This window comes from Dendrobates tinctorius, unplaced genomic scaffold (assembly GCF_039654945.1).
Source record: "Dendrobates tinctorius isolate UK_male_01 unplaced genomic scaffold, ASM3965494v1 ptg000138l, whole genome shotgun sequence".
NCBI classification, from domain to species: domain Eukaryota; kingdom Metazoa; phylum Chordata; class Amphibia; order Anura; family Dendrobatidae; genus Dendrobates; species Dendrobates tinctorius.
The window spans coordinates 21,332,188-21,350,393 of record NW_027361806.1 but is presented as its reverse complement, the minus strand read 5'-3'; the positions used below and the strand labels follow the sequence as shown (position 1 = coordinate 21,350,393).

The following is an 18,206-nucleotide window of genomic DNA, read 5'->3' as shown; positions in this document are numbered from 1 at the left end:
ACTGTGTAGGGGGCACGGTGTGGGTGTGATACTGTGTGGGGGACACTGTGGAGGCATTACACTTTGAGGGGAACTGTGTGGGCCGTGTTATTAAGCTTTGTGTGCCGCAGCAGAGTATAACGTACACAGCAGGAATAACGCAGCCGGTGTCTGACTTGTGCTGCTGGCGGTTGGGGCCGCTTGAATTAAATGACCGATTCCCCATTAAGTCTTAATTTATTAGAGTCCAGGAATGGAAAATCCTTTAAGTTTAAGCCTGGACTGCGGCTTTGTTTGTTCTATAGGGGTTGTGTTAACTTCTTTTCACTGAAAAGGAGCCTTGTTTAGTTGACTTTTGTTATTTTCAAAATCTCCGCTCAATCTAGGCTTAAGAGTCCAGTGGGCGGTCCTACTCACTAGCTGGCACACTTATGCAGGCAGTAGGGCCGCCCGCCGGATTCTTACGTCTAGAATGAGCAAAGGTTTAAATGAGAAAAATTGCAAGTTTTACTGAATATCTTTCCAAAAACCAAGATCTCAATCTGGCCCGCTCCTCCTGCTCTCCAATCTGCTTCCTGTACGTCAGATACAATGTTTAACATGAGGGGTTCCCCTTTAAGAAATAACATGCTGACAGTCTGCAGTCACCGCTATGTATACTGAGCATACACTGAGCTCAATAGCAGCTCTGTATGCAGTGTGCTCCTGATCTCCCTCTAGTGGTGCCTGCAGGTAGGCAGAATGAGATACATTTTTTTGCCTATGCAGAGGATTTGGAGTTCTGACAGTTATACAAATATATTGAATCATCTATTTGCAAAGAATTTTGGATCTACAGATGACGAGATAATAAAAAAAGAGCTTCTGTGCAGCTTATGTAATCCGGGAGAGACCATTGCCCCCCATCGCCAGAGCCAGAAGCCTGTAGATAATGGCTGCAGTTACTTTCTTCTTGTGTGGTCATTTCTCATTATCAGTCTGGAGACCGAGGGTCGATATGTTTTAGTTACATGTGTCGGGTGACACCTCCCTTTGTTCCGTGCGCTGATATTTAGAGGATCCGTTATCGGTATACCCATGAGCGGTGCACAGACGGCGCAGGTCACCGTACACATTACATTACATCACTTCTGGCGTTTGTTTGAGTTTTATGTTCTGTGTATAACGGATTAGATCGTCTCCTGTTACCAAAGGAGATAAGCGGCATCGCAACTTCGTGATCGCCGCTTATCCTCTTTCCTTTATTGCTGCTTGTCAGTTACTAAGCTGCAGACACCAGCGCGTCACAGAACCGGACCTGTCTGCTCTAATAAGTCCATCAAAGTCTGAAAAAAGACGGAAAAATGGCTTTATGAGGAACAGGCAGATCACGTGGTAACTTTGGACTGGGACCCTCAGTGATCAACCCAGCAGCAGGTGTTCAGTTCCCCCACAGCGCCTCCGCAGGGAATATAAGGAATTACAAGGTGGCTATAGAAATCAATGGGCTGTCTGTGTAATAAGCAGTCAGGTCGGGTCCTCCAGTGTAAGAGAAGCTGCTTGTTGCCGCTCTCGTTTTTAAGCTGTTCGGTCCAGAATCACATTTTTTTTTTTTCAATTAAATTAGATAACCCCCTTTAAAGGGTTTACCAAGGATAAGAAAAACATGGCTTCTTTCTTCCATAAATAGCACCACTCTGTCTGTTAAGGTGTATTGGGTTTTGTAGCTCAGTTTCCATGATGTGAATGGAGCTGACCTGTAATACCACATACAACCTGAAGACAGGTGGGGGTGCTGTTTGCAGAACAAATAAGCTATATTTTTGTAATCCTGGACAATTAACGCTGCAGCTTTTCGTGATGTAGGAGCTTCCAATTTTGGTGGCATGAATGCGCGACCGATCAAGTTCCTGCAGAGCCTTATGGGGGTTAGTAGTGAGGTGGGCAGCAGAGAGGCGGTGCCAGAGCTTTCGTCTCTATATTGCAGCATGTATTGTATATCCGTGATCTCGGTGTTTGCTCCGAGTCATCAGCTATTACCGTTACAGCAGCGCCACGTTATATAACGGGGGGCAGCTCAGCTCATGCGTTTCTATTGCGCACGAAGCGCATCGCTAAAAACCGCTAATGTGAAAGTAGCCTTAGCGGGTCAATGAAGCTTAAGGCGGCACTCTGTTGTTTTAAAGGAAACTTGGCGGGCATTGTTGCTGGGTTAGGGGATGAAGTGTTTGCCTTGGCTTTGGGTGCTGGCAATCCACTTCTGCCACAGTCTCCATCTCCAGTCCATGTTTTCTATGGAGTAGAAATCTCTAGGGGCCAACGTCCATCGAGAAAGAGGTGGGGCATATACACAGACGTTATTTGAGCAGATTGAGCTGCAGTATAAAGTATGGAGGAGAGACAGAAAAGAAACCGTCTCTGTTCCGACAGGAGTGGTTGGCGGTGATTTGCACATGATATTTAGGGCACTTCTGGACATTTGATCTTAAATTCGTACATCAGGGCTCGTCTCCATGAAATACTACAGGGGACACAACTACCTGGAAAGCCGCACTCAGGTGTCACTCGATCAACCTATTAATCAGTAAGGCGATACCGGTGACATCAGGATGGTAATTATACGTTCTCTTCCCGTACGGCTCTTGTACCTCTTCCAATAGGTTCATTAAACTTGTAGCAAAGGAAGTATCGGCAAATATAAATATATAATGGACCCGTTCATTAGAGCTAACCATGAAGACTATTTAACGACGGCTTTGATGTTTGTTTGTTCTTTTATTATTTGTAAATACTTGTAGACACATTATCGTCTGTAGGCAACAAATATAAAATCCAACATTTTATAACATATTTTTATTGCCTTTTCTGCTGTTTTAAATGCAAAAAAATGTATTATTGTTACCTGGAAACAGTCAACAAGGTGCTGTTCACGGACCTGGGAGTTTTGCTTTTCTTACTGCTTAATATATAGTGACGTCCTGGTATGCACGAGCTGAACGTCTGTATGGATACACCAAGAGAAACAGGAGTAAATAGGTGGATAATATAGAAATTTCATCTTTATTTAGTACATTAAAAATAACATCAAGGTAACAATAGCTTAATAAATATGACAACACCGCAGGGTGAAAGCAGGAGACCACAAGGTATACAAAATTGTCAAACTGCACACAGGTGCACGATGTACAGAGTGATGTCACAGCAGATAGCCAGTGCGTATTACGCAATGATGTAAAATCATGTACCACGGTAGAGAGACCCCCATACAGCAAGTGCATAGAGAAAGTTGAAGCGGTCCAAACATTCAAGAGAGGGGGAATATCTTACCGATCGCAGAGGCAAAATGAACCCTGGGCCAGGGGTGAGAGGGCCCGACGCGCGTTTCGCGTGTCACACAGCACGCTTTCTCAAGGGAAGTGTAAGACTGGTATCAGCAGGACCTTCTTAAGCCCCATGTGATCAGTCACATGGTGGCCAGTGAGCCAATCATTGTGGTTCTAGGCGGCGCATGCGCACCGCACATCCCAAGTGTCGGCCAATACAGGGAAAGCGTCATGCGTTACCACGGGCGTGCGGGGAAAAGCGTGAATGTCCTCGAGTGTCCGGAGAAGGCACCCCGACGCCCCCCCGATTGCCAGCAGCATGGGAGCGCAGAGTGCACGCGCGCAACGCACTAGCGAGATTCCTGCTGAGTGTGTGTGTGTGACAGCGATCAGCGACCGGCCCCCCTGCCGGTATCACTGATCGCTGCAAGAAACCTCTGGACATTTTTTTTAGTCGCTGATCTCCCGCTGGCCAGCACGCATCGCTGCGTGTGACAGGCGGGAGACCGGCAATCAGCTGGTAACTAACGTACGCATCAGGTATCCAAGGGATGCGCGTCCCTTGGATACCCGATGTGTACGATAGTTACCAGCGAGTTAGAGGTGCCGCCGCCGCACGCTGGGGACCAGGAGACAGCAGGACGTCGCCAGGAGAGGCCGGGGATGCAGGCGCGCCCTCTGCTGGTGGAGGACTGGAACAGCAGGCACACTTGTCCGCTGCTCCCGGGCTCGCTCCTCACCTCGGCGTGCTGATCTCTGGTGAAGCTGTCTGTGTGACAGCTCACCAGCGATCACATAGCGACTTACCAGCGATCCTGACACCTTGATATTGTTGTCGGGATCGCTGGTAAGTCACTATGTGTGACTCCAGCTTTAGTATATGTAAAGGGAGTCATGTAAATGTACACCAGAATTAGAATACATGTATACGCTTGAAAATACATAAGATACAGATCTCCATACATATGCATACAAAGAAAGTCACATAAGTATACAGTAATGTTGAAGTACATATATATGTTTATAATGCAGGTCACTATCAAACAGGTGAATCAGCGGAAATGTAGAGCTCACGTCCAAGGAAGAAAGGGAGAGGGTCCCACTAGAACTACAATAGGAGAAAATGTCACAAATTAAAAAAAATACAAAATTCATATCAAAGGTTAAAAACAAAAGTCACCCCCAAACAGACCCCCCGGAATATGGGGGACATAGAGGGAAGGACAATAAAAGGGAAAGAGAGCATAGATTCAGTATCAGCTCGCAATAAACATATCACCCGGAATTGATCCTACAGATAGGAAGAAAATGACAAGGACTCATTTAAGACCTTAGGTGTCAATGTATCCAGTATTGTAATCCATTTGGCTTCAACTTGAGCCATTTTTTTTTTTTATAATCACCACCTCTAATACCAAGATGGATTTGGTCAATCCCTCTAACTTGAAGGGAAGCAGGATCACAGTTATGAAATTGCCTGAAATGGCGTGGGAAAGAGCTAATGGTGGTACAGCGCAGGACATTTGTGCATGCCAGACAGTGGCCGCATGATATAGATCCAAATGTAGGGCCCCTGGAGCTAAAGGGGTTTGGAGGGGTAGGTGCGTAGTGACTCTTAACAAGAAGGTCATTAAGGTTTTTGGACCTCCTTGAGGTCATGGAAGGATATTTACCCAGGGAAGCACCCAGGGAGGGCTCGGTACTTAATATCGGCCAATGTTTGATAAGAATCTGCCTCATCCCCTCCCATTGATGATTAAAGGTGGAAATAAACATGATGGGCCCATCTCTGTCCATGTCAGGGTTCCCCCTCTGGGACTGTAAGGAGCCTGTGCGATCGATCGCTTGTGTGGGGCAGAATCGATCTTCAATCCTGGCTGCAGAAAGCCGTCAAATTGGTCTTATCACACAACTTTACGATAGACTTTCCACGTTACTTATATCCTAAAAATAAGGCTCATCACCAGATTATACCTCCTTTCAAACCGCACTTCTTAGACACTGTTAGACCAGTTTTGTGACTGTACTTAATAATTAAAGGGGTTGTCCACTTTGGATAATCCCCTTTTGAACTGGAAAAAAAACCCCACCAAAATGTTGTTCTGCTGTTAAGTCTAATAATAAACTGTAATCTGTGGGAGAATGTGACAGTAAGTGTTACCTTTCTCTGTAGTGCCCCCGCAGGAGAATTGAAGAATTACACAATTCTCACTCAAAGGGTCCCCCAGAGAAAGCTGTTAATAGGCGAGGCTTCTGAAAGGGAGAGCACTCTTTATTAGCTCAAAAATCGAAAACTGATGCCCCATTAATGTCTGTATTGGATTAGTAATAGACCTAAATACTAGCAAGAGAGATTACAGCCTTGACACTTATAAATTAACAAATTTCAATTAGCTAATTATCTCTATACTTAATTAATAAAGGGTGGTGCCTTTAAATTTTTAGGCCATACCTGGCACTAGATGCATTGTCACAGTGCAAATTGCCCCACCCCTCATTTAAAAATAATAAAACAAATATTTATCAGTTATTGTACCTGTGCTTGAATGAGACCAGGATCTATGCTGTAAATCTCGCCTTGATTGGACCTCCGCCATGTACACTATAGAAAGGTGGCGCCATCCCGTACACACAAAACATATTCATGACTTTTTGTTCTGCACTCAATTCTGCAGCAGGAAAGAAGTTTAATTATCTGTAATTATTGTTATTAATCGCTGCTATTACTTAACGTTGTCCATCCATTGTATTAGATAATCCTTCTATAATAAACAATAAACCCAAAACCTGTACATACAAAGAGTTTAAAAGACATTCTGTTCAAATACTTAAAGTACTTTTCCCATGTATGAAAATATCCTATGTACAAGAATATAGCTACTATAATACTGCTCCTATGTACAAGTATATAACTACAATAATACCGCTCCTATGTACAAGAATATAATTACTATAATACTGCCCCTATGTACAAGAATATAACTACTATAATACTGCCCCTATGTACAAGAATATAACTACTATAATACTGCTCCTATGTACAAGTATATAACTACAATAATACCGCTCCTATGTACAAGAATATAATTACTATAATACTGCCTCCTATGTGCAAGAATATAACTACTATAATACTGCCCCTATGTACAAGAATATAACTACTATAATACTGCCTTTATGTACAAGAATATAACTACTATAATACTGCCCCTATGTGCAAGAATATAACTACTATAATACTGCCCCTATGTGCAAGAATATAACTACTATAATACTGCCCCTATGTGCAAGAATATAACTACTATAATACTGCCCCTATGTGCAAGAATATAACTACTATAATACTGCCCCTATGTGCAAGAATATAACTACTATAATACTGCCCCTATGTGCAAGAATATAACTACTATAATACTGCCCCTATGTGCAAGAATATAACTACTATAATACTGCCCCTATGTACAAGAATATAACTACTATAATACTGCCCTCTATGTACAAGAATATAACTACTATAATACTGCCCTCTATGTACAAGAATATAACTACTATAATACTGCCCTCTATGTACAAGAATATAACTACTATAATACTGCCCTCTATGTACAAGAATATAACTACTATAATACTGCCCCTATGTGCAAGAATATACCTACTATAATACTGCCCTCTATGTACAAGAATATAACTACTATAATACTGCCTCCTATGTGCAAGAATATAACTACTATAATACTGCCTCCTATGTGCAAGAATATAACTACTATAATACTGCCCCTATGTACAAGAATATAACTACTATAATACTGCCCCTATGTACAAGAATATAACTACTATAATACTGCCCCTATGTACAAGAATATAACTACTATAATACTGCCCCTATGTACAAGAATATAACTACTATAATACTGCCCCTATGTACAAGAATATAACTACTATAATACTGCCCCTATGTGCAAGAATATAACTACTATAATACTGCCCCTATGTGCAAGAATATAACTACTATAATACTGCCCCTATGTGCAAGAATATAACTACTATAATACTGCCCCTATGTGCAAGAATATAACTACTATAATACTGCCCCTATGTGCAAGAATATAACTACTATAATACTGCCTCCTATGTGCAAGAATATAACTACTATAATACTGCCCCTATGTGCAAGAATATAACTACTATAATACTGCCCCTATGTGCAAGAATATAACTACTATAATACTGCCCCTATGTACAAGAATATAACTACTATAATACTGCCCCTATGTACAAGAATATAACTACTATAATACTGCCCCTATGTACAAGAATATAACTACTATAATACTGCCCCTATGTGCAAGAATATAACTACTATAATACTGCCCCTATGTGCAAGAATATAACTACTATAATACTGCCCCTATGTGCAAGAATATAACTACTATAATACTGCCCCTATGTACAAGAATATAACTACTATAATACTGCCCCTATGTACAAGAATATAACTACTATAATACTGCCCCTATGTACAAGAATATAACTACTATAATACTGCCCCTATGTACAAGAATATAACTACTATAATACTGCCCCTATGTACAAGAATATAACTACTATAATACTGCCCCTATGTGCAAGAATATAACTACTATAATACTGCCCCTATGTACAAGAATATAACTACTATAATACTGCCCCTATGTACAAGAATATACCTACTATAATACTGCCCCTATGTACAAGAATATAACTACTATAATACTGCCCCTATGTACAAGAATATAACTACTATAATACTGCCCCTATGTACAAGAATATAACTACTATAATACTGCCCCTATGTACAAGAATATAACTACTATAATACTGCCCCTATGTACAAGAATATAACTACTATAATACTGCCCCTATGTACAAGAATATAACTACTATAATACTGCCCCTATGTACAAGAATATAACTACTATAATACTGCCCTCTATGTACAAGAATAAAACTACTTCAATAATGCTTCCTATTTACTTGTTTATGACTTCTATAATACTAGAGCTACAAACAAGAATTGGATGCAATATTCTTAGCTTTTGTTTGCACAGTATATTTATCTACCGGACTACAGAGACTGACTGGGTTCTCGGCTATATGAAATGTTCTTAGCACACGGGATCAGCGTCGGACTGGCCCACCGGGAACCGGTGGATTCTCCGGTGGGCCCTGGCATCTGGTGGGCCCTGGCACCTGCTGGCATACAGGGCCAGCAGTTGCCTAGGGCCCCGGCTGTTCCAGGGGCCCCCAGCCAGTCGTGTGTCGCACACCATGCAGCTGCTATGGGGGCCCCTGCCAGTGGAGCAGCAGCGGGTGTCAGGAGGCAGGAGCCCCTGTCCCCGCTGCTAAAGAGAAATGAATATTCACTGCGGAGCAGTGAATCTCATTTCAGGTCTCCACCCCCAGAGGCCCCGCCCCCAGCCCAGTAAGCCGCTCTGCATCAGGGCCGGCGCCGCCCTCAGTCCTCTCTGCTCCTGACTCACAGCCAGTGCGCGATGACGTCACTACATCACACACCCGCTGTGTGTCTGGCAGAGGGGGCAGCTCCTGACACTGAAGCCGGGATCAGGTGGGAGCGAGGAGGAGAGGTGAGTATTGTGTTTTGTTTTGTTTTTTATATCTCTCTCGCACTCTCTCTCTATCTGTCTCTCTCTCTATCTATCTATCTATCTATCTCTCTTATATCTATCTATCTTTCTATCTATATCTATCTATTTCTATATCTATCTCTATCTATCGCTCTATCTTTATATCTATCTTTCTATCTCTACATCTATCTCTATATCTATCTATCTCTATATCTTTCTATATATATCTCTATATCTATCTATTATATCTATCTATCTATCTCTATATCTATTATCTCTATATTTATTATCTATCTAGCTACCATCTATATCTATCTATCTTTATCTATATATATCTCTATCTAATATCTATATCTATCTCTATACCTATCTATCTATTTATCTATCCGTTATCTATCTCTATATCTTTTCTCTGTATCTATCTATCTCTATATCTATATCTCTCGCTATCTATCGCACTATCTCTATATCTATCTCTATATCTATATATCTATCTCTATCTATCCCTATATCTATCTCTATATCTATATCTATTTCTCTCTATATCTCTATATCTCTCTCTGTATATCTATCTATCGCTCTATCTCTATATCTATCTTTCTATCTCTATATCTATATATCTATCTTTCTCTATCTATTTATCTCTATATCTTTTCTCTCTATCTATCTCTCTATATCTATATCTATCTATCTCTATATCTATTTCTCTCTATATCTCTCTCTATATCTATCTATTTATTTATCTCTATCTCTATATCTATCTCTCTGTTTTTCTATCTATCTTTCTATCTCTATATCTATCTCTATATCTATCTTGCTCTATCTCTATATCTATCTTTCTATCTCTATATCTATCTTTCTATCTCTATATCTATCTTTCTATCTCTATATCTATCTTTCTATCTATCTCTATATCTATCTATATCTATATCTATCTATTATGTCTATCTATCTAGCTATCTCTATTATCTATATCTACCTATCTCTATATCTTTCTATCTATCTGTTATCTCTATATATATTATCTATCTTTATCTATCTATCTCTATCTATTATCTATATCTATCTCTCTATCTATTTATCGATCTCTGTATCTATCTCTCTCTATATCTATCTCTCTCTATCTACCGCTCTCTATCTATCTTTATATCTATATCTATCTATCTCTATATATATTATCTCTATATCTATCTACCTACTGTATCTCTATATCTATCTCTATATCTATATCTGTTTCTCTCTATATCTATCTCTATATCTCTCTATAGCTATCTATTTATTATCTCTATATCTATCTATCTATCTATCTCTATATCTATCTATCTATCTCTATATCTATCTTTCTATCTAACACTATATCTCTATATCTATCTCTATATCTCATTATCTATCTATCTCTATCTCTCTTTATCTATCTATCTATTGATCTATCCATCTATCTCTATATCTATCTCTATATCTATTATATCTATCATCTATATCTATCTATCCATCTATCTATCTAGCTATCTCTATCTATCTATCTCTATATCTCTCTCTATATCTATCTATCTTTCTAACTCTATATCTATCTATCTCTATACATATCTCTATATCTATCTCTCTATATCTATCTGTCTCTATATCTATCTCTATATCTATCTATCTATCTATCTCTATATCTATCTCTATATATATCTCTATATCTATTTTTATTTATAGCCATCTATATATATTTATCTCTATATCTATCTATATATGTCTATATTATTATTATATCTCTATCTATTATCTATCTCTATCTATTATCTATCTCTATCTATATATCTATCTATCTCTATATCTTTCTATCTATCCATTATCTATTTTCTATCTATCTCTATATCTATCTACCTATCGATCTATCTATCTATATTTCTTTCTATATCTATCTTTATATCTATCTCTATCTATCTCTATCTATCTCTATCTATCTCTATGAATCTTTCTATCTATATCTATCCATTATCTACTTTCTATCCATTATCTACTATCTATCTCTATATCTATTTCTACATCTATCTTTCTATCTATATCTATCTAACTCTATATCTATATATCTATATAGCATTATTCCCTATGAGGGGGGCAGTATTATACCCTATGAGGGGGTGCATTATACCCTATGAGGGGGTGCATTATACCCTATGAGGGGGGCAGTATTATACCCTATGAGGGGGGCAGTATTATACCCTATGAGGGGGGCAGTATTATACCCTATGAGGGGGTGCATTATACCCTATGAGGGGGTGAATTATACCCTATGAGGGGGGCAGTATTATACCCTATGAGGGGGGCAGTATTATACCCTATGAGGGGGGCAGTATTATACCCTATGAGGGGGTGCATTATACCCTATGAGGGGGGCAGTATTATATTCTATGAGATGGCTGCATTATATTCTATGAGGGGGCTGCTTTATATTCTATGAGGGGGCTACCCCAACTCCTGCTACATAATTAAGACATGTACAACCTTATATTATAGATATAATAGATTATTATAGATATTAGCGTGTTTTACCGCACAATTGGTGGTCTGGTATTTAACTCTATGCAGCTACATAGTGGGCCTCAAGAATGATTTTCTCTGGTGGGCCCAAGGTGTTCCAGTCCGACGCTGCACGGGATCATGCCATGCTGGCAATGATGGGATTACCTCTGCACTATGAGCCCTGAAGTTCTGTGTAGAGAATTACTGCCATGCTTTGCTAGAATTGTGTCTTGTTTAATTAGATACATTGTAAACAGATTGGTAAATTCCCAGCAACCTGCAAACAGGCTCCAAGGAAACTCTATACTGTTGCTATAGTGTATGAGCGATAGATTCACAATGCAGAGCAAACATTGTGTATTATTAAAGGAGAGGATAAGGTCACAGACACACAGGACGCGGACTCCTGACACGATCCATGATACACCCCATCCAGCCAGGTCACTGTCAAAGCAGAAGGAAAACAATCTCAGGGGGAATGACATATTCACTCTGATACAATCCGTGGTTATTGGAGCAGATGACTGATCAGATCTTTACTGCAGCACTAATTTAAAGGGATCATTCCATTTCATGAAGATAAAACTTAATAATTATATAATGAAAAGTTCACCAACTTTCAAGTTTCAATTCCTCATTTTATTTTATGTCTTTGCTTGTTTTCAGTGAATGGAACATTTTTCATGTAGGGACATTCATATTGTGTAGTACATTATTTTTCTAAAAACACCCCTGCATGCCCCCTCTCCCCTAAAAATAATAATAATACCCCTTTACTGATCCTCCTCCATACCACTCCTGTTACATCACATCATGTAAAGTTGGAGTTAGACATTTTCTGAACATGAGAATCCTACAAGCCAATGTGGAGTGATGCAAATGCACAGGAGAATCCTGATACAGGCAAATGTATCTGACACATGTTACATAATGTTTTCTGTCAAGCTGTACCTTGAAAATATCATGTCCTCTAGCTTTCCAGAAATCGTGATTGCCTAAAATAACCTTCATTGCGTCAATGATAACAAGGCAGATTATATCCCACCTCCACATTCCTGGCTCACGATTGTCTAAATGAACTGATGACTCTTGTTCTCAGAAGAAACATCAGAACGTATGAAAAATAAAATTCTGCACGTGCCAGGCTAACGCATGCTATAATACTGCCCATATGCACAAGTATAAAACTACTATAATACTGCCTCCTATGTACAAGAATATAACTACTATAATACTGCCTCCTATGTAGAAGAATATAACTACTATAATACTGCCCCTATGTAGAAGAATATAACTACTATAATACTGCCGCTATGTACAAGAATATAACTACTATAATACTGCTCCTATGTACAAGAATATAACTACTATAATACTGCCTCTATGTACAAGAATATAACTACTATAATACTGCCCCCTATGTACAAGAATATAACTACTATAATACTGCCTCTATGTACAAGAATATAACTACTATAATACTGCTCCTATGTACAAGAATATAACTACTATAATACTGCCCCTATGTACAAGAATATAACTACTATAATACTGCCCCTATGTACAAGAATAAAACTACTATAATACTGTTTCTATGTACAAGAATATAACTATTATAATACTGCTCCTATGTACAAGAATATAACTACTATAATACTGCCCCCTATGTACAAGAATATAACTACTATAATACTGCCCCCTATGTACAAGAATATAACTACTATAATACTGCCCCTATGTACAAGAATATAACTACTATAATACTGCCCTCTATGTACAAGAATATAACTAATACTGCCCCTATGTATAAGAATATAACTACTATAATACTGCCCCCTATGTACAAGAATATAACTACTATAATACTGCTCCTATGTATAAGAATATAACTACTATAATACTGACCCCTATGTACAAGAATATAACTACTATAATACTGCCCCTATGTACAAGAATATAACTACTATAATACTGCCCCTATGTATAAGAATATAACTACTATAATACTGCTCCCTATGTACAAGAATATAACTTCTATAATACTGCTCCTATGTACAAGAATATAACTACTATAATACTGACCCCTATGTACAAGAATATAACTACTGTATTACTGCCCCTATGTACAAGAATATAACTACTATAATACTGCTCCTATGTACAAGAATATAACTACTATAATACTGCTCCTATGTACAAGAATATAACTACTATAATACTGCTCCTATGTACAAGAATATAACTACTATAATACTGCTCCTATGTACAAGAATATAACTACTATAATACTGCTCCTATGTACAAGAATATAACTACTATAATATTGCCCTCTATGTACAAGAATATAACTACTATAATACTGCTCCTATGTACAAGAATATAACTACTATAATACTGCCCCCTATCCACAAGAATATAACTACTATAATACTGCCCTCTATGTAAAAGAATATAACTACTATAATGCTGCCCCCTATGTGCAAGAATATAACTACTATAATGCTGCCCCCTATGTGCAAGAATATAACTACTATAATACTGCCCCTATGTACAAGAATATAACTACTATAATACTGCCCTCTATGTACAAGAATATAACTAATACTGCCCCTATGTATAAGAATATAACTACTATAATACTGCCCCCTATGTACAAGAATATACCTACTATAATACTGCTCCTATATACAAGAATATAACTACTATAATACTGCTCCCTATGTACAAGAATATAACTTCTATAATACTGCTCCTATGTACAAGAATATAACTACTATAATACTGACCCCTATGTACAAGAATATAACTACTGTAATACTGCCCCTATGTACAAGAATATAACTACTATAATACTGCTCCTATGTACAAGAATATAACTACTACAATGCTGCCCCTATGTATAAGAATATAACTACTATAATACTGCCCCTATGTACAAGAATATAACTACTATAATACTGCCCCTATGTACAAGAATATAACTACTATAATACTGACCCCTATGTACAAGAATATAACTACTATAATACTGCTCCTATGTACAAGAATATAACTACTATAATACTGCTCCTATGTACAAGAATATAACTACTATAATACTGCTCCTATGTACAAGAATATAACTACTATAATACTGCCCCTATGTACAAGAATATAACTACTATAATACTGCTCCTATGTACAAGAATATAACTACTATAATACTGCTCCTATGTACAAGAATATAACTACTATAATACTGCTCCTATGTACAAGAATATAACTACTATAATACTGCTCCTATGTACAAGAATATAACTACTATAATACTGCTCCTATGTACAAGAATATAACTACTATAATACTGCTCCTATGTACAAGAATATAACTACTATAATACTGCTCCTATGTACAAGAATATAACTACTATAATACTGATCCTATGTACAAGAATATAACTACTATAATACTGATCCTATGTACAAGAATATAACTACTATAATACTGCCCCTATGTACAAGAATATAACTGCTATAATACTGCCCCTATGTACAAGAATATAATTGCTATAATACTGCTCCTATGTACAAGAATATAACTACTATAATACTGCTCCTATGTACAAGAATATAACTACTATAATACTGCTCCTATGTACAAGAATATAACTACTATAATACTGCTCCTATGTACAAGAATATAACTACTATAATACTGCTCCTATGTACAAGAATATAACTACTATAATACTGCCCCTATGTACAAGAATATAACTACTATAATACTGCCCCTATGTACAAGAATATAACTACTATAATACTGCTCCTATGTACAAGAATATAACTACTATAATACTGCTCCTATGTACAAGAATATAACTACTATAATACTGCTCCCTATGTACAAGAATATAACTACTATAATACTGCCCCCTATGTACAAGAATATAACTACTATAATACTGCCCCTATGTAGAAGAATATAACTACTATAATACTGCCCCTATGTAGAAGAATATAACTACTATAATACTGCTACTATGTACAAGAATATAACTAATATAATACTGCCCCTATGTACAAGAATATAACTACTATAATACTGCCCCTATGTACAAGAATATAACTACTATAATACTGCCCCTATGTACAAGAATATAACTACTATAATACTGCCCCCATATGATTTAGTGATTTTTCCTCTCCATGATTTCTATCTCTTACAGACCTTTGTCCGGGTATAACAGCCTCACAGATAAACATCTAACAGGATATTTTAACAATACCAGGATAAGGAAACAGCTTCAGAGAGCTGGACTGGTAAGAGACCTTTATGTACTAAAGTGTAACAATTATGGTAAGTGTAATTTTTCATGACATGTCGATAATCTGAAGAAGAAAGTAAGAAGATAAATAACAGTAATTAGAATGTTATCCTAAGAAAATACTCAGTTTGATACAATTGATCAGATAGCAGAGAGAAGCTCTGGGTGTTTGTGCTGAGCGTGCCCGTAGTGATCCATTCTGACATCTGCCAACAGGCGGACACATGAGATCGCTGGTGCTGCAGAAATTATTGGATTTGACAAGTTCTTCAGATTTGTGTAAAATGTTTTAATAGTACAATATCTAGGTAGTGCCCTGCTGGGATCTTCCTCACAAGTTTGGGTATTATAAAACATTATTTTCTCTCTTCTTTTGTTTGGGGATCGTAGTCATTCCTACAAATTTGCGGAGTTTGCTGCTCTCTGGCTCTCGGAAAATGTGTCCCAGCGCCCCCAATAGGACTCACAAATAAAGTTTACTGCGTCGGAAGACCAATCTAACTGATTAAAAGGGACAGTAGAGAGAAAGCGGTAGAGCCTGGGGGTCAGAATGATGTGGTCAGTATATTAGGGAGGTTACGGAGACCAGATTTCAGCTCTGAGACTGTCGATGAGTTTGTGATCTCTATATTAATCTGTGTCGATGGGACTCACTTATTTCACTCACATTCCCCCTAAAAACGAGAATCAATTCTGCAACTGTTGCTTTACCCTGAGTTTATATTCCAGATCACAAGGAGCGGGAGAATACTGACGGAAAAAGAATACCGGATCAATGCCATGAGACGAGACCATCAGAAGTACATCCGGGAATGTCTGGCCCAGGCGATATTTCACAAGGTCCTTGATCTGGAGGTGAGCACCTTACCCTCTCCTCAGGGGCGAGGCCAATAGCGGCCATGTGTCCGGCCCATTGATGTGCTTGTTTCCACTTTCCTGCACCACATGCACCTCCTCATCCAACACATCCATACGACATGCCTCACAGGGGCAGGTTCTCTGCTGGACTGCAATCCTCCGGTATAGATTAGGAAACCCTTAGTACTGTCACTCAGACAGGTCATAACATGAGCGCTGCCGGCCAAACCGCCAAGGAAATCTTCCCAAGCCCACCATCAACATATAAGCTTGGCTGAAGACACTTTCTAACTTTTTTTATATAAAGCGAGAAGAAGTCCGTAATGATGGTGTTTGTACCGCGCTCTGCAATATGATGGCGCTATAGAAGTACAATAAATAAATGCCACGGTCGTTACCAGTACAGGGATGTTATTTACTAGTAGGGGCTGAACACACGGATATTGTGCTGTGCAGCCTGTTACCTTCCTCTCCTCGGACACGAGACTTTGCAGCTTGTGATGTGAGACAGGAATGAAGCGTAACTTTACTCCGCAGTCAGCGAGCGCTCGGTGAATCCTCATTATCACGTCCGTCACTGAGCGTTTGTTCTTCCTCTAAACAGGATCTATTACTGGCCCGTAGTGAATAATACATTGCTGGAAACCATCACTCCACTTCGATCTTACTACACCTGATTCACATCTCAAGATAATTTGATACTTGGAACTTATGTAAAAATTATTCGTAAGGGAACTTAAAGGAGTTGCAGCGATTGTATTCCACATTACCAGACTTTATAGCGCTGACGATGCTGATTACAGCAATGGGTTAATCCTGTCTGGGAGGGGCCGCATTGTGAGGATGGCGCATTTTACATATCAGTGTTCAGCCTCAATCACCGATCAGATCAGTTCTGCATCCTTGTCTCTTACTGCCACTGGTGGTAAAAAGCGGTATTGCATTTGATTTGCAAAATGATTTCCATGCAGCAGTCACAAAATTTCACCGACGTAAAGTTTTTTTTTTTGTTTTTTTTTTGCTACAACCGTTAAACTGACATTATTTTATATCTTTTTGTCTTCCTAGCGACGTCACCAAATTGACATAAAGAGAAAACTGGAAACATTCGCCAGGAAAGAACGAGTGCAAAGACTTAAGGTAATAATTGCTATACACAACAATACTTAATATTGAGACAACGCACCGCCCAGAAAGCAACACATTGCTGGAGTCAGGCTATAAGCCCCTACATAATGATGCTGTCGGATTACATGGCCAAAGCCTGATGAGAAATTCCCTTTATGAGCAGCTGCAGATTTGTGCCAAAAAATTGCAACATTTTCTGGTTAAAAGTTTAATAAAAGCTTAAATGTTGTTGCCCTCTATCTCATAGCCCACCTGCCGCCATCTTCATCGTTTTCTGGCATTGCTCCCGGCGGTGACCTGCCTCCAGCTTCAGTGTTTCATGGAGCGGCGCCGAGGTCACTTTTCAATACAAGTCTATGAGAGCCTCGTTCCTGCCTCGTTCCGGCCTCGTTCCGGCTCTCATAGACTTCCATTGAAAGCTTGGACATATCGTCTGAGTTCCGCCAGAAACTGAGCTCACAAGATGGCGTCACAGGACCGGAGCGGCACCAAAACCGGTGA

The 18,206-nt window shown here is 38.7% G+C and overlaps 1 protein-coding gene across 3 annotated transcripts in view; it reads left to right on the top strand.

Moving 5' to 3' along the window:
- Nucleotides 1–18,206, top strand: part of ERICH3 (glutamate rich 3) — a 56,039-nt gene that overhangs the window by 7,428 nt on the left and 30,405 nt on the right. For 2 of the 3 annotated variants that reach the window (XM_073544794.1, XM_073544793.1), the window contains exons 2-4: nt 15,621–15,714; nt 16,449–16,574; nt 17,646–17,717. In XM_073544794.1, the coding sequence (XP_073400895.1) occupies nt 15,621–15,714; nt 16,449–16,574; nt 17,646–17,717 (292 nt within the window). Of the gene's footprint in view, nt 1–8,773; nt 8,906–15,620; nt 15,715–16,448; nt 16,575–17,645; nt 17,718–18,206 lie in introns of those variants that run through there. The other variant, XM_073544795.1, reaches the window with a different exon arrangement.